The 18,466-nt window shown below is 37.9% G+C and overlaps 1 protein-coding gene across 3 annotated transcripts in view; it reads right to left on the bottom strand.

The window, feature by feature from the left end:
- The window catches only part of MYO16 (myosin XVI), a 623,763-nt gene that overhangs the window by 56,073 nt on the left and 549,224 nt on the right, over positions 1-18,466 (bottom strand). For all 3 annotated transcript variants that reach the window (XM_030568459.1, XM_030568449.1, XM_030568467.1), the window contains exons 29-32: positions 14,540-14,636; positions 8,749-8,995; positions 6,575-6,882; positions 3,541-4,740 (exon numbers count right to left, since the gene is read on the bottom strand). In XM_030568459.1, coding sequence (XP_030424319.1) covers positions 3,541-4,740; positions 6,575-6,882; positions 8,749-8,995; positions 14,540-14,636 — 1,852 coding nt within the window. The remainder of the gene's footprint in view (positions 1-3,540; positions 4,741-6,574; positions 6,883-8,748; positions 8,996-14,539; positions 14,637-18,466) is intronic.

Below are 18,466 nucleotides of genomic sequence, written 5' to 3'. Positions count from 1 at the left end.
GCTAGACAGTAGGCTTAGTTGATACACTAGCCTCAGATCACAGGATACCTGAGCTGATCTCCATCTTTTGATCACAAGTGATGAAAAATGAGTTTGTAGAAATCTTTAAACCTGAGACAACCTTTTGTGTGGATCATAAAAGCCAATTTGCAGTCTCTGTTGAAGTGGGCCTACCGTGCTGCACTAAAAGGGAAGTGCTTAGGTGCATTGAGAATGCACTTTCACTTCCAATCTAACAACTACTTCTGAGCCAAAGACATAATGGCAAGAGAAACCAATTAAATTTGCTCTCCTTATATGAAAAAAAGCCAAAATATTTTCAATGTATTTTGTCAAATGTGTGTAAAGACTCTGTGATGTCCACTTTAGTGAAATCCTAAATATACTTACTTAATATCCCCTAATTTAGTTTGAGTCTGCTCTACAATAGCTGCATAAATTAACTCCACAGAAGTCAATGGAGCTGTGCCCATAGAGAATACAATATACAAAAAGTGAGAGGATAATCAAGCCACCGATTCATCGTTTTTCATTATGTTTGAAAGTAGGAAATCAGACCCAATTTAAATATGCCATGAATATTTACACAGGCAAAGCTAATTATTGGGCCAGATATAGGTTCAAAGATGGAAAAGAGGATCATACATTCAACAATCCTGGATTTTAAATTAACAGATTCTGGTATTAAACAAACTGTTGACACTCCCTACAGACTAGGACTGTCCAATAAGGACAGATGGCACACTGCTTTTTTATGGAGAGAAGCTGCTGTATATAGTGCACTGCATACTTTTTTTTGGTATGTGGTTGTTATTACATTAAAGAAGTAACATTAAACCAGTTGACCAGACTCCACTTTTGAATCAGACATTAGAAGACTGCCCAACTGCATTATTAATATAGCTAAAGTAACTGCTGACATCAAGATGAACTCTAAAAATTCACAATTTGCATGCACACCAATCTGGAGCTTCTCTATTCTGTACAATAATAACTAATTAACAAAAAATCCTTAACTTTTTACTCCTTGCACAAGGTGAATGATTGAATAAGGATCTGTAAAATATTCTGGTCTCAAAACTATGTAAAGTGGCAAGCTTCTGGCTCAATTGCATCAGGTACAATGGACTTTGCTCTGCAATCTGAAAGCCTGGTCATCAATTAGGCAGAGTGTGTGTGTGTGTTTGTTTTGTTGCAATCCGTCTTGTATTAGATTGGAGTCTTAAATTCTTCTAAATGGAGAAAACATAATTGCATTATCCAAACTTGTGTCTTCGTGAAAATGTAATAATGAAACTCTGAAGTCTTCAAATTAAAGTAAATATTCTGTACGATACAGCTGACCTACTGAAATATACACAATACAATTTTGCAGTCAAGATATTGCCATTGAATTGACACTATAAACTCATCTTCATATGATGTACTATCTAGTCATTTTGTTTAAATTATTTGGAATGTGAAGAAAAACATTTAAATTTGTAGTGTAAGAACTGACTGGTTGATGAAAAGTAGACATTTCAGAGAAAACGTGAGGAACTGTATAATCTGCTAATATATTTTCTGCATTTTTATTCCCTGATTTTTCACAACTAGAAGATATATATTTTATAAAAATAGGCCATTGGTTTCTAATTTATCTGCGTCTGATACAAGTTGTTTTATTTTGTGAGCCAGTTGCTCTGTGAAACTGGAGCAATAGCAAAGTAAGCATTAAAAAAACCTATCTTCCCTTTGTGATTTCAGGATAACGTTCCATATTTACAACTGTTTATTGAGGAAGCAACATAGCCAATGACTGTTATAACAGGTACCTGAACTGGAAGGAATACCTTAAAACAGCCTACAAAGAATCAACAAACTACCATGCATCACAACTTTGAACCTGAGCTATGAATAGTTTCTTTTACAGGTGGCTGAAGAAATGGGCATAATGTTTTATTTTCACATTATTTTGCTTTAAAACAGGCCTTTTTTGCAAAAAGTTGTGAAAAACATGGAGATTCTCCTGACTGTAGCAATTCTGAAGAACAGCACCAGTGACACACATTCTCTCTCTCTCACACATGCATGTGCACACGCATACACACACAAACATGTGCATCAGTCTGGCAGTTAGCCAACAAAATGAAAAGAATATATGTACTCCAGCGATGTCATGCTGAGTAATTTGTAGATTTGTTTGTGGTCTTTGTTTTAGAATGTAAGAATTTTTGTAATTTAACTCTATGCATATATTCTCTTAATAGTTGGGATCTTAAAATAATCTATTTATTATTATTAAATACCTATATTGCCATACTTCCCAGAGCCTCCATCAGGAATGGGACCCTCATTATGCTAGGTGCTGTACAAACACAAAGGTAGACAATATTTGTGCCACAAAGAGCTAACATTCAAGAGGATAAGTGGCACATGAAGGACAGGAGAGCAGGAAACATATATATATATGTTGTGACAAAGTTCCTCCTCTACCTTGGTGGGTCCTGCGCTTATTGGCGGATTTGCTCACTTCAGAGATCTTTTCCTCTGGTGGAACCCACAGTCCAGGTCAACTCCTCCTGTGTCTGATCAGGAGTTGGGAGGTTTGGGGGGAACCAGGGCCCGCCCTCTACTTCGGGTTCCATCCCAGGGCTCTGTGGATTGCAGCTGTCTATAGTTCCTCCTGTAACAGCTGCATGACAGCTACAACTCCCTGGGCTACTTCCCAGTGGCCTTCTCCAAACATCTTCTTTATCTCACCACAAGACTTTCCTCCTGGTGTCTGATAACACTTGTACCCTCAGTCCTCCAGCAGCACACCCTCTCACTCTCAACTCCTTGCGCCTCTTGCTCCCAGCTCCTCACATGCACATCACAAACTGAAGTGAGCTCCTTTTTAAATCCAGGTGCCCTGATTACCCTGTCTTAATTGATTTTAGCAGCTTCTTGATTGGCTGCAGGTGTTCTAATCAGCCTGTCAGCCTTAATTGTTTCCAGAAAGTTCTTGATTGTTCTGGAACCTTCCCTGTTACCTTACCCAGGAAAAGGAGACCTACTTAACCTGGGGCTAATATATCTGCCTTCTATCACTCTCCTACAGCCATTTGGCCTGATCCTGTCATAATATATTTTCCCCCTTTGCTTTTGTACTATACGAATAAAAAAACTTATCAGATATCTCTGACCGCCCCAAGGCTAAAATCATTACCAAGCCTACCTTAGCCATCATCATTTAGCAGAGTTCATGTTTGTGGTGGCAGAGTGGGACTTGGAGAGGGAGCTGATGGAACAAAGGGAGTGCATAAGGATGAGTGTGGAAGAAAGCATGAGGACATTTGTGGGGGAAGTGGATGCTGGAGGCTGGCACAGTTGGTGAAGTGCAGTGCTGACAGTGTGATAGAAGAGATTAAAACATTTACTTATCAGTGTTTTTCAGTTCACTTTTAAATTTAATACCACAACCAAGAGAACTGGCACAAATATTGAGATACAGATATTGTCAACTGAGTCTGTGCAGAGTGAACACACAGTAAGATGAAGTATTCCCATCAAGCTTACCTTCAGGCTCCCTAATCTTTCTTCCTGCCGCGGACTTGCGAAGCATGCTCCGTCCTGAGTTGAACAAGCTAGTTAACTCATCAAGGGGACTAGTCAAGGGTCTTGAGTTTGTAGGGCTGTATGGAAGTGGAGATGATGAGTTGGAGTTTGATTTCCTGTGCTCAGCTCTTGCCACCTTTACTGGGGAGTAAGGCAGCTTGGAGAATGGGGAAGACGAACCTCCAACTTGAACAGGATTTGGTCTCTGAGGTACTTTGGATGGATCTGAGTTTGTTCCTGTTTTCCCTGTATTAGCTGGAAAAGTAGCAGAAGTCTCTGGGGGGAAAGTAAAATGTGAGGAAGGTCCATAGGAAATAGACGGGGGCATAGGAGGAGGCAGGGGAGGGAGAGGAGGAGGAGGAGTTGAAGGAGGAGATACTTTGCTTGAAACATTAAATACAGCCAAACCTGGGGATGAAGGCCTTTCATTCTCCCCTTTCTGGTTTTTGGGATATTGTGGGGATAGAGGACTTGAACCCTCTGACTGCACTGGGTATTTTAGATTGGTTTCCAGGACAGGAAGCTTTTTCACTTCTAGTGGTGTTAGTGGTGATTCATCAGAAGCAGGTGAGCATGTTACAGGGGTTGGAGGAAACACAAGAAGTGGGGGCCTATGAGGAAGTAAGTTTGGGAAAGGGGCTGGAATGTCACAAGAGTCTTTATAACCCAAGGCTGCTTGATTATTTGCATCAAGTTCTTCAACGGGTACAGAGTTTTTGCTCTCAAACAACAGCGGAGGAGATCCGGTCACTAATGGAACCATCCCATTACCATTGCTGACTTCTTCCAGTAAAAAATATTTCATCTCTTCATAAACAGACTCTCCTTGGTCTGGGCTTTCTGGTTCAGCAGAACTATTCATCATAGCATTCCCTACCATTTCAATGTACACCGGCTCAGTTTCCTCCTCTTCCTGTGACATACACAAACTCAACGTGCTGTGATGTGGCCCATCAGCAGAAGCTGCTCTTTGTATTGTCATAATGTCATGACCACCTGTTTTAGATACTATGTTTGAATGTTTCACATCCCCAGGCTTTTGGCCAGATATCTCTTCATAGGAGCCACTGAGCTTTGTGTTGGGACTTCTTTTTGGCTTTCTGGGAGGAATCTTTTTCATGGTGCTATAGTCATCACTGTGTGGCCTTGGTCGGGTCAGTACTGAAATGGAAATATATATATTAACAACAGATCAAGATCTTGAGTCTTCTGCAAGATAATGTCTTACAAAAGTTTTTTTCTTAAACCTTCATTGGATAGGATTCAAGGTATTGTAATGAGCTCTGGTCAAAAGCTAACCCACATGCATATGGAGTAAGAAATAAGACTCGGGACTTTCTGCTTCAAAAACCACTGGCCTCTATAATTGGAGGTAAAGAGATGGAATCTTGCCTTGCTATCAGTAGTACTAAAGTCAGTCATCACTGGGTGAGGATCAGAAATACCTGAACAGATCAGCCATTCAATGAGTGGTGCTCTGCAGGAGTGTGCAGTGTCCACTGGGTTTGCCCAGAGTTGCTGGCTAGTGGATGAGGGAGGGAAGCAGCACAAAGGAAGCAGAAACTACACACAAGCCCTCTTCCGTGAAGTCTTACAGCCTGGAGGGCATTCTCTCAAGGGGTTTAGAACTGGCATAACCAGATTGTAATTACCCTCCTCACAGCCTCTGGTGCAGGAGGTGAGGAGTGGAAGTGGATGGCATGCCAGGGGCTATCCTCAGCTAGTAACTGATCCCTTAGAACACTGGCTAGCTGTCACTAGCTAGAGAGCCCCAGACTCCACTTGGGGTAGAGAATCAGGGAGCTATAGCTGACTCTTTGGACAGACCTCCAATCTGTCACTCCCATCAGAACTTGGATACAGTAAAGAATCTAGTTCAATAATTTCACATTTATTCAGCCTATGCACCTTCAAAGATGCCAGGTGATTTATAAATTAGTACATACACATTACCATTAACATAAGCAAAAACTGTCATTATTTCAAAGAACCATTTGATTGTAGGTAAATTATTCCTCCCTAGCACTGCTGGACACAGAAGGCCCAAACACTGTGCAACTGCTGCAGTTTCACTGAACTGCGATAGAAAGCCTCAAGCTTGGACTGGAACTCTCCATCCCTTATATGCTTCTCTCCCCTCTGGAGCACAAGGAGTGGTTTCAGGGTTGGATGGGCCAGAAGAAGGATAGGAAAGATGGAAATACATCTGACGTAGACACATCAACCTAAGTTATCAGGCAAAGAGGATATGCAGGGCCTTTAGCCACCATACTAGTGGCTACAGAGTGGTTGTATATTATTTCCTACCCCAATTGCAGCAAAGGAAGGATCTGCTAGGCAAAATCTGATTACTCAGGCTTAACAAGTGAGAGCAAAAAGCATTTCTTCCTCTTTAATTTGAAGGATGGTGAGGGGGCAGGACTACTTTAATCAAAATTGCAGTTTACACACTGTAATGCTTTGAAACCTTTTTGGACTTTCATTCTATTTCAGTATGATCTGTGTACAATTACATCCAAGATCACCACATGTGAATTCTCATATAATTCACTTAACTCACAACTCAAGTGCAGCTATCTCTGGTTTGGTTTATTCTTGTGCCTTCATATTAATGTGGAGAGAAAGAGTAGATAATTTAGATTTAACCTGGTAAAATTCAACATTCAAAATGCTTTACTTTAGCTGTCAAAAGATTATAACACTGTTTAAAAGGTGAAATAAAAATAGTTAATAGGTCAGAATGGCTAAAATTGACACAACTCACTTATCTCCAGGGAGAACTTTGTAAATAGGTTTTTGTTGATGACAAACTAGGAAATTAGAACAAATGAATAGTTATTTACTGATTTAGGAATTACTGATATGTTGGCAATTTTATTTATTGCCACTGAAGATATTCTAAGGAAACAAGTCTTTATGAAGGCATCTGAAAACATTTTAAAGATTCAAAGTCAAAAGATCAATGTCTGTGAGGGTTAGTCCCCTTCTGCCTAACCTTCATTAGCTGTTTCCTTAGAAGCTGCCGACAGGCAAGCGCTAACAGCCTCGTATGAAGCGCTCAGTCGTGTGTTGGGGTCCCTCTTTGGTTTGGGAGGAGGCTGTTTCCTTGGTGATGGCAGGCTATTACTATCATCCATGCTGAACACAGAGTACAGGGAGGGGGATCTGATGGATGATCCAGCCACAGAATGTACCAAGCCATCCACTGCCATAGGGACAGGCACAGAACTGGAATGAAAATGCTTAGGCGTTCGGCAGCCAGTAAAGCTGTCCTCAGAGACCTTCCCACCCCTGTCTTCAGCTCTGAAAAGACAGAAAAGATGCCCAGATGCATTATTCAAGTGATAACAATGAGCCTGTTCATGCAAACATAACAATGGCTTTTTGGTAAACAATCTTCCAACACCCCTGCTGTGCCTAGAGGGTGTGTGTAGTAATCTTCTGACAAACAAATCCAGATCAAGCTGCTAGAATTCTTCCATTTCCTGTTTTATGATAAAACAGTGCACTGGATCTCTTTCACCTGAATACAGCTTTCCTCAAGTAGTTTTATATTGTTTATCAGACATCCATTGAATGAATTGTTCACTTTTTGATTGTTAAGCACAGTCAAAAGCTAGGATTTCAATCTGAACGATAATTTCAGAGAAATGCATTTTAATAGAAAGTTACTGAGGCAGCAAATGCTGAGCTTTTATCACTGTTTTCTAAAAAAACAACAACTATACATTCTACTTATGAAATCCAAATCTTTAAAATATTGTGACCTTTTAACAGATGAATTTGGCTTTCTGTTATATCCAACTAAACATCAACAGAAGTCTTCTTTTTTAAGCTTTCCACTATTATCATTTTGAGCACAATTGTGTATTTTTCTAACTTATTGTAGTGATTGTATTTAAAATATCTACAGTTTACAATATATATTGGAAAATAATGTTGCTAATTTGATTCCAACAAGCTGGTGAAAACGAGACATCCCCCCCCACACTAAATTTCTTCACCCTTAAAAAGCAAGAGTTACTTAGATTAGAAGTAATTGAAGACACCTTCCAGATGTCTAAAACCAGCCTTGTAATGCAATGTAGCAATGTAGTGTACTAACTAAAAGATGGAAGTACAATAACTTTACAAACAAGCCCTCCAGCATTTGTTTTTATAATTGTATTTCTGCATGGCAGATCACCAGCAGAGCTGGATTGAACTACAGGATATAGCCAGCTGCCCATGTAGTACATGAAATAGCTAAAGATGAAAGCTTAGTGCTCAGTGGATAATTTGTTTTCAGTGTAATGTTTAATTACAGTCTTTTCTACAAAGGCATTTCCTTCAGTATGTAACCACTGGGATATCTGAAGCTAATTAAACAGACCCACTGTCATTTTTACTTCAATAAAAATCATCTGACAGAGGCAATCAAGGCAAGGGGGAGCTGTTTCTGATAAGATACAATGAGCTGGAATCAAGCTCCTGTGGAAAAATACACATTCCTATGATCAGTGAGTTCTAGACACAGATAATAAGTTTATATTACAAAAACCACCTTTCCATGCAGGTATCTGTACTTAACTCACAGGGATGAATGCTAGAATATTTGCTAGATTTGCTAGAATAGGTTAATTAAACTTTTAATTAATGATAAACATTAAGCAATTTTTTAAAAGAGAAGAAAAGATCCTCTTGGCAATCTGTCTATTAGGCACATTTCTCAGTCTGGACTTCACTGCTTATTTTATGCCAGCATAGCTGTTCCTGTTATCTTGGCACGTATCCAGTTGTATTTTCTAAGATAGAGTTATTATTATTAATTATTATAATTATTTATTTAAATCTCACTAAAAATCTATTTCACTTATACTGAAACACAATTTATTTTTAAATGCTAAAATGTCTTAGGGATTTTAACAATAGTTATTGCATGTGCTGGTGTTTCCTGAATCAGATATCTTTTACATTGTTGCTTTATGCAGCTAGAATTCATTACTTGATATGGCTTTACAAACAAGAAAAGTATTTAGTGAAGACCCAAGAGTCATTTAAGCATACATTTAAAGAAGCCAGAGTCAAGTTTACATATGATCATTATTTCTGCCACGACTAGCATGGACTGTACTGAGAACTTTAGGAAAACTGATTCCTACAGTTAGAGAAGTTGCTTTCTCTCCCTACCTTTTGGGGGCTTCTTCTTGCCTGTTTCTAACTTCTAACTTTTCCCGTCGGTAAGCAGCATTCATTTCATTGCGGAGCCGGTCATTTTCCCGAGCAATGTCAGAAGCATTCTGAATGACCAAAGCATCATATGCTTTCAGCCCCATATCCTCTGCATTCTGTAGAAAGTCTTTGATTGATGTGACCTCTTGCTGTTTGATGCTCATCTTCTGTAGCAAACGCTGGCGAGCTAGAAATCCTCTTACAACTGCCATAATGGAATAAAAAAGATATAGACCAATGAGAGAGAGAATTCAACAATGAATAACTTAATATTATTGTGCATTCAGCTGTAAAATGGATAGTGTGAATAAATATCTAGCAATATCCTTTGTAAAAGGAGAAAGAAATATTAGGCTTTCTCTACCAATTGCTTACCAAAATGGACAATATGCATTTTTTCCTCACTAATAACAATGCCTAAACTGAGGTGTAGTAATAAACTCATTTACCAGTTTGAGTTACCAGTACTCAGTATTTAGTTTCATTGGCAATTTTTCTCCCTTTGCTTATATCACACTATGAAGCTTACGTCTATGCTAGGGAGTGTGAGACGATAATATTATGGCATAAATTTAAAACATCATTTGGCTCACAATGTGCTAATTTTCTATATGATAGAATGTTCAGTTTGTCAACTTCCTCATAGTGGGAAAGAATGTTGGTACATGTCCGATTGTAAAAGAGATGATAGCCTATTCTTATATCCATTCAATGTTTCTCTCCTTATTATGTACAAAAAATTAAACTCTTAGTCTCCCAACCGATGACAAGAGATTAATAAAAACGGTATAAGAGGAAGGAGTCTCTGGGTTCCATGTATTATAAAGAATGTATATTTACATTCTTTGTAATATAATAGTATCATCCTTTGAATACTGTTTTTCATATGGACATCTGCAGACAATTGTTATTTTAGATAGATGTTTCAAAAGAGGTGGGTGAATAGAGTTATTGACCTATCTATTGGGGTGGTAATAATTGAGTATGTGCTGTGGCTTAGTAGGAAGAGTGAGCTAACTGTATTGTACTTTACTTGTAATTTCAAATAATCAACAGAATGCTCAGAGTTTGTGGGTGGACATTTTATTCTAAATCAAATTGTGTATATACACATACAGTAGAGGGAACAGATAGAATAGTGTGTATAAAGGTCTATTTGCATGAGTTTGGGACAATCACATTACACATGAGTGATGAAGGCATAGCTGAGTTATGGAAGTCATCTTAAATTATGTTCATACTACACCACCATCATGTATATTCTATGTGTATGTCATAGTTTACAAGAAACTATTTCACAAATGTTTTAGAGAATTTAAAAAAGTGCTTGGGACTATTTCTGCCTGCAAAATCATGTGCATTAGTTCACCTTAGTAAAAATGTAAAGGATTCAGGGAGAAAAAATGAAATAAAATAAATATATTTAAATGTAATGCACCCCTACAATCACCACTTATAGTTTTTTCTATTCATGAATATGTCACAAATTAAAATCACATGTATTATCTTTTTCCAGGGTTAGAAGTGCAGTGAGTCCCACTGGGAAGCTGATTTAGGACTATTTAACTGATGCCAGAAATATTTAGGTGATTTTATTACTTTGACTTCCATCTAGTAAGAACAAATATACACATTGAGCCAAATCTCACTCATTCATGCAGTTAGTCCCATTACAGCCAACGGAAATATTCCTATGAGTAAGGTGAGAAAAATTTGACTACAGCCTGTATTCAGTGTTTGAGTTCAAGGGGGAAAAAAACCATTGAAACAATGAAAAAATTGATATTAAAGTTTTTCAGGTAAAAATTTGATATCAAGGTTTCCACCTGCCAAAAATCTAAAAAGCATACGGCTTTTTTTTTTAATTGCACAACTGAATATTTAGCTCTTAGAAATGCTGTAGTGTAAAATGAAATAGAAAACAGTCATGCTGAACTAATCTAAAGGAAAAATGTCTTCCAGGAATGTAAAATGTTACTGAATAAGATAAAGAGGATAAAGCTGAGAGCAACATAAGATATTTGTTATCACCTTCCTTGTCCTTGTTTATATATTTATAATTAGATTTTCTTAGGGATGCTCAGTATTTAATTGCTTGAAATGCAGGAAAGGTTAATGTGAATATTCAATATTCTCTGTGTCCAAAATTCACTGGGGTTTGAATTCACCAAGTCTTATCTATTTCAAGCATGTTTATAATGGAGGAATTTGAGGGTTTACATTTCCATTATTGTAGCAAACTGTGTCTCAATCTCTCTAGCCACATTTTATAATAAAAGTTTACTTCTTTAACATCAGAAACATTAATGCACTAACCTTATTTAGTTCAAAAGGAAATTAATAGTGCATTTTCCTTTTGATAATTTTATGAGAGGCTTCATATTTGACACACACATTATTGAATCTGAACTCATAAAATGCCGGTGTTGAGGAGGTAATGAATACATGCACAGAACATGATCTAGGAGAGTTCACTGCTCTCAAAAACACAATATTGAAAGAGCTTAGTCATATAGAATTATTCCTTCACCTGCTGTACTTTCTGAAATATATTTTCAGAGCAAATGGCATATTTGCTAAACATTTAAGCAGAAAATCCTAAATAGCCTTGAAGAAAACAATATATTTCCAAAGCTCTGATACAGTTTTACCTTTGTTTTAGATATTTTTGTTTTATTTTTTAAAGATAAATAAAGCAAAAGTGAACCAATGGCAGAGGATAAGAAATATATTTGTGCTGGATAAATCTCCATTATGATTGTTAGCGGGACTGACAGAGGACGGGACACTGAAATTGATATGCTGGTCATTAAAACTGGTCATAATATTTTTGATGACACATGCTGTTTCATTGAAGCAGAGATGTTTGACTACGTTCATGAGAAAACTGAGAGAGAAAGACTTTCTCCACAAAAACACCCACCACCTCCCACAAACTTCCTGAATTGAACAGCACTGGTTTCAATCCAAAAACAGACATTTCAACAAAATTCTGTCTTAATTAAAATATTTGAAAGTTTTTGTTTTCATTCCAGTGCACAATGAAAACAAATTTTGAAACCTCCAATGGAAGCTAAATGGAAGTGTCATCTTTTGGCAGGCTCTACTGTTCATAATGTAGTCCTTACTGCACTGCTTTCCTCATTTATGTTAGTCACCTAAAATATTTGAGTCCCTGCACCTCCAAAGCCAGAGGTATACCTGATTCTTTAGGGTTCCCTTTGGTACAAAGATTGGTGTTGTGGAAATTGTGGCAGGTTGTGGATTTGGCTTCTATACACAGATAAATTAATTCATATTTTGGCTGAATTGCAATGGAAGAACTTTGGGATAATTAGCTGTTCCCTCAGTCCCCCAATCAGTTCTCTAGTTGATTCAGAATGATCAGAACTGCTCCTGGGTAGCTGCCATACTTGTACACCCAGGGGTTACTACAGAGGTTGTGATAATCTGAAGTATTTGAGCTCATAGCTCATAGCTCCTGGTATAGGTGGGTCTGGTAGGCAATTTTCAGGGAGGGATACTTGGCTCTTTAAGTTGCTTCCCTCCTTTCTCCACTACAGTCTGGGCTTGATGACCTATCAACACATGATGAAAGACTTTCCTGTTTTCTAAGGGTTTTGCTGAAGGCATGATGGAAAATTACTGAGGGGATGACTGGAAAGGTTTGGATGGATGGTAATGTTTGGGATTGATAAGATTTTTGTATAGGACTGTTTTTCTTTTCGAGAACTCTGAGGTGTCCTGTTATATTATTTTATGAAAATGATACACTTTTTATACTGTGCTTTGAATTTGAGATAGGCACAATGACTATATTTGAATACATAAATGTAAAACTTCACTTTATCCATTTCAAGACTAGATTACCTATTAGAGATTGCCCTGATCTACAGATGTGAGTCTATCCAGGACAATTTAATGCCATGACTGGTATTTGATGCCACTGCATTATGCCTTTAATCAACATGTCATAAAGAAAAATACATGTCTTTAGCTTCAAAAGATCTCTGGCTTGAAGTACAAGAAGACTGATGTCCATCAGTCTAAGAGTACCCTACCCCTTGCATTACTATCAGTAGACTTGGTGGGATCCATTTATTCTAGGGGTAGAATGGGTTATGTAAGGTCATGTTGAGTTAAACTGCTTTTTGGGGAGAAGCAGAAGGCATTCCAAACCTCTTAAAGCTCCTGGGCTTGTACTTGTTACATACTTTTAACTACACCTATTTGTGGAGTACTGCTTACATTACAGGCCGATGCATGGATGCGGGAAGTCTGCCAGGGTCTCACTCAAGCCATGTGTAGGATAGGAATGTTCCTTACTCAATCAGCTTCCTCAGACTTCTCCACACCTGTGTAAAGATAGGTAAAATCTGCCCCACAATAAGTGAGAGCTTTCTAAATATTGTTTCTGAGAAAATGAATTTTTAAATGGAAATCAAATCTGGAAACAAGAAGCCAAGAAACTGATTTTGTGGGGAGCTAAGGAAGCATTCATCCTCCTTACTTAGGATTAAACTTTGCAGATGTCTTGTAAACCTTGGTGTTATGGCAGCTGAGGAAGGTCTAGTTTGTGGTGAAGTGGAATATTAATGGTCAGTGAGTTTAAACTAGATGCAAGAAAGTGAAGATTTTCAACTTTTCTTGGTAGTCAGCATGAGGGAAAGCAGGATGAATCAGTTTTGCTTTCCTAATGCAGATAAATGTGTGGAGGCAATGGGGATAATTACATTTAAAGTTAGACATGAGCTTCAATACCTTGTTGAATGGGGACCAGTGTAAACTACCATCCTCCAAAACCTGAAACATTATTAATTCCTATTATTATTTCCACACAGATGACTTTGTTCCCCTTGCTTCAGGTGTTCTCTCTCTTTCCTCTGCTTTCTCTCTACAATCCCTATTTAGTGAAGAACAGATCATTAAATTGACAGTTTAATATATATATATATATACAGGACATTTCTTAGCCAGCTACATGACAGGTATTTCTGTCTATTGAGTCAGCTTTTTTTTTAAGTGTTAATGTGAATTGTTGCTGCTAGAAGCCAACTAAATAAATAATGTATAGTGTGAAGGAAGCTGCTTTATACAAAGCAATATTCACTTTTGAAATGGTTATTTGAGATTCTAATGGGAAATAGAACAGAAACTACAGGAAATCAGGAGACAGTGGATAGTATCTCCTTCAAAAAGTGTGCCAAAAATGTCAAAATGACCTTAGTAAAGACACCAACATAACACTCAAAGAGAAAAAAAATACAAGCCAAAAGAAAATATGCAAGTGAGAATAAAAGAAAGACAACCAACACCCTAAATTAGTAACATTAAAAGTAGCTGTTTTATGGATGTAAGATATATGTAAATATTAAAAAAGTTTGCATCTTCTATAGTTTATTTGTTATTTGTTGAGGAATTAAGAGTAATATTAAAAGCTCTTAAATCCTAGAAATATAGTCTGTTCTTTAAAAAAACAAACAGCACTGGAGATAAAGGAGCATTTAGTTTTAATTTCAGCCAACAACTAGAACTGAAACTGGGTTTGTCATACAAAAGGTGCACTTGTTAATAATGTTAGTCTGGACTTCTAAAAATCTGTATAGTCAGTTAGTTGGAGGTGGAATTGTTTGGAAATGTGTCAAATACAATAACTAATCAAGGAAGAAAAAAATCCCATACCACAAAATGTTCTTGCACTCAATGTACAAAAATTATAGTTCAGAAATATTTGTTCTGTAATTGTTACCTTTCTGACAAGTTACAATTTTCCTCTGCAGCTGAAGGCACAAATCATTGAGATGGTCAGCTTGCCAGTACTTTAGAAACACTTTTTGGACTCCTATCTAAAATACAAACAGCAGAGAAACCTTTACCATCAAGAAAAAAAGGGCAAGATGATTATAGATAAATAATGATCATACATAAAGCATCTAGCAAACAGTTGAGATGAGATCAGAAATGTAATATCCGTCACAATACCTGTATCTGGTGCTTTTCTCTTCCATTTATAGGGCCACAAGGAAACACCTTGCTTTTGAAACTTTCTGAACATGCACAGACAATACAAAAAATCCTTAGCAGTTCTTTTTATGTACAACTTTCAAAGACATTTCTTTCTAGCAGTCTTCAAACACCCGTGTCTTTACAAACAGTGATTAATGAAAAAATGAGAGTAATGATTAAGTAAGAGTTGCCCTCATATGCTATTTTCTTCTCAGGATTTTTGTGGAAGAAGCATTTCTTTGCTATTTAGAATTGTAAAGAAGACACAAGCATGCAGTGAGCTGTGCTTAACAATGAAGAATATAGCTCCTTTTGCTGATGGGATTGCTACTCACCTGTATGATTAATAAGTGTACTGATTAATTTGCACAAGTCTGGCAATAATTGCTCAAATTATTCCAAATTTTACTTGCTTGTAGCCTACAGGCCTGGTTCTGCTCTGTTACACCAATGGAGTCCCATTGAAAATATTTTCTGTGGGGATGCCTTTGTGTGACTGACAGCAGAATTAGAAAAAATAACCTTTGTACAAATGGACAGGAAAAGTTCAAATCATCATAAGCTGATAAATCACAGAAGACTTTGCAACTCATGTTGTGCTTTCTTCAGAATACCCCGTATATACAGCCGAGGTTACAGAATTCACATAATACTATGCTGCTGTTTGATTTCAGCAAAATCTACAGTCAGTTAATAAAAGCATATGCAAAACTCTGATTAAATAGTTTAAGCAATGATTCAGTGCTGGACATGGCTAAAACCAAAGTAAAGAAATGTCAGTATGCAATGATGAAACAAACCTACATTTTCAAATCTCCCATGTATTATAACCCTCTGTAACCAACTCGTATAATAAGAAATATTAATAAAAATTTACATTTATATTGCACTTTTCATACTGAAGGGTCCTAAAGTGCTTTCCAAACAGGAATCATTTAGGCCAAAAATGACTGGTTAATATACTGGCAAAATTTGCACCACAACACTCTTCTGAATTGGATGCCAAACTAACTTAACCATTTTGACTGTCTCACCTCTAGACCTTGTCTATACTAACAAGCTTTGTAGCAATAATTCACCATTTGTGCAGTTCTACTAGCTGCAGCGTTAGTCACCTAGAAGTACAAATGCCAGTGCCCTATCCACATAGGGTTGCCTGTTTTGGTTGGACATATTCCTGGAGGTTTCATCACATGACATAATCTTTAATTAAAGATAATCTTTTATTCCTAGAGACTCCAGGACAATCCTGAAGGATTATCAACCCTATGTCCACGTTAAGCTTCCAGCACTGCTACTGGTGGTAAAGATGCACTAGTGGTGAATTACACCTGTAAAAGTTGCTATTGTACACGTAGCCACAAGGCCAGATACCAGTTTCTAAACTCAAAACTCTATTTGACTTCAATGGGCTTTGCATTAGGTCCTCTAAATCTGGCAAAAAAAAAAAAAGAGAGAGAGAGAGAGACACACACACACACACACATGGAGAAAAAATCTACCAAAGATCATAGAGAGATTCTCTTTTATGTTATCTCTTAGCAACCTGGACGTTTGGAGATGAAAGTAAGTAAAGATTCCCCACCCCATTCCAATATGTGTGTATGATTCAGCTCATAACTATGTGTCTATGGGGTGTGTGTATGTGAAGTTTTGCTCCTTTCTTTTGTAGGCATAGAGAATGCAGATGAAATAGTAGAGTTCAGCTGTGTGAAGAATGAGTGGCAGGATTCGGAGACATGACACAGGGAAGTCTGCACCCCTTGTGGAGGGTTCGGTATGGGCCAAAGGAGAGATGGTTACATCTCTAGGACTGTATTTTACAGTTAGAAAAAAGCAGCAGTTGTAGAGCAGTTCTGTTTCCATGCCCAGCTCTGGTGGGGGGATTATTTCCCTTCAGCCCTTATGCTATTATACTACACATTTTTCTGGCCACACGCTTAACTGACAAGTGAGACCTATATGTGTGGCTACTTTCTGTTACAATGAGATTATTCAAATTTAAAATTCTTGCTAATCAACTTGCCTCCTGCATGTCTACCAAACATTCCAGTTACTTTCATTAGTTGGGTCAAGAGTAAATTTCCTCTCCTCTCCCACCTCCATATACCAATAAACAAGTAGGTGCATTATAGGAGTTTTATAATTGCCTCTGAGACATCCAATATTAGCTGTTGTTGGGAATAAGATACTGTACAAGAAGGACCAATGGTAAGATCTGGTATGATATTTCCTGTAAAAATTCCTAAATATCTGGAAGAATATGACATTTGCAAAACCAAATTTACAGTTGTGGTGGCTTCATTAACTTACACTATGTTGCTTGCTTTGGTTTATGCGTGTGTTGTGGGAAGGGGAGGTCCAAAATTGTCAATCTTCACTCTTCATGCTGTAGATACCATCTAGCTATTCATTTGTTTTGTTTTATGTTTGTTGCATTCCCAGAAAGTTACACAGCATGATTGTTCAATGTTTATTACTTCATTTAGTGTACTGTCTTTCTTTTTTGAAATAGCTCACAATTTTTGTCAGTAAATTGTACTTTGTACAATATCTACTCATTGTAGTATAAACCTGAGACACAGGTATTAGCTGTGACAAAGTTCCTCCTCTACCTTGGTGGGTGCTGCGCTTATTGGCGGATTTGCTCACCTCACAGATCCACCCTGTGGGTCGGGAAACAGCCCAGAGACCTTCCCCTCTGGTAGACGCCACAGTCCAGGTCAATTCCTCCTGTGTTTGATCAGGAGTTGGGAGGTTTGGGGGGAACCTGGGCCTGCACTCTACTCCAGGTTCCAGCCGAGGGCCCTGTGGATTGCAGTTGTCTATAGTGCCTCCTGTAACAGCTGCATGACAGCTACCACTCCCTGGGCTACTTCCCAATGGCCTCCTCCCAACACCTTCTTTGTCCTCACCACCGGACCTTCCTCTTGATGTCTGATAACGCTTGTACTTCTCAGTCCTCCAGCAGTATGCCTATTCACGCTTAGCTTCTTGCACGCCTCTTGCTCCCAGTTCCTCACACACACTTCCCTCCCCTCTGGCTCTCTGCAGGTTAATTGGAGTCAGGTGTTCTCATTAGCCTGAAGCAGCCCCTGCTCTGGTCACTCAGGGAACAGAAAACTGCTTATCCAGTGGCCAGTATATCTCCCTTCTACTCTGCTGTTCCCAACTGGCCTGGGTCTATCACATAGCAAGGAAATGTGCACACTTTCTTCAACTAACTGTTTTCTATCTTACCACTAATGGTACATATATGCCACTGATAATAATGAACTATGCTAAATTATGAAATAAAAATCAAGTCTAGAAACTTGAAACCAAATTCAGAAATGGTTTAGGGCATTCTTCCATTCCTATGACTTCATGGAGATTAGTGTTTCAGACCAAATGTTCAAAGTGGCTTTCAGTAATTGAACTCCCAAATTTTGCAGATGAAAATGATAGGTGAGCTATCTAAATTCTGATTTTAGGGTATAAACGTTAGTCTTCTATCTAGTTTCACCAATGATGGATAAAAGTTGCAAAAGCAAAGACTCCTTTCTAAAATTTCTATCTGTTTTATTCTTGTGCCCAATCATCATAGTAAATTAAGCCTTTTGAGGGAGGTGGGAACTACATTTCACTAAACTTGCTTTAGTAGACACCTACAGAGAATCTTGGGCCTTGT

The sequence above is a fragment of the Gopherus evgoodei genome, chromosome 1, assembly GCF_007399415.2.
Source record: "Gopherus evgoodei ecotype Sinaloan lineage chromosome 1, rGopEvg1_v1.p, whole genome shotgun sequence".
NCBI lineage: Eukaryota > Metazoa > Chordata > Testudines > Testudinidae > Gopherus > Gopherus evgoodei.
Note: the sequence above shows the minus strand (reverse complement) of the source record. Positions and strands in the feature narration are given on the sequence as shown.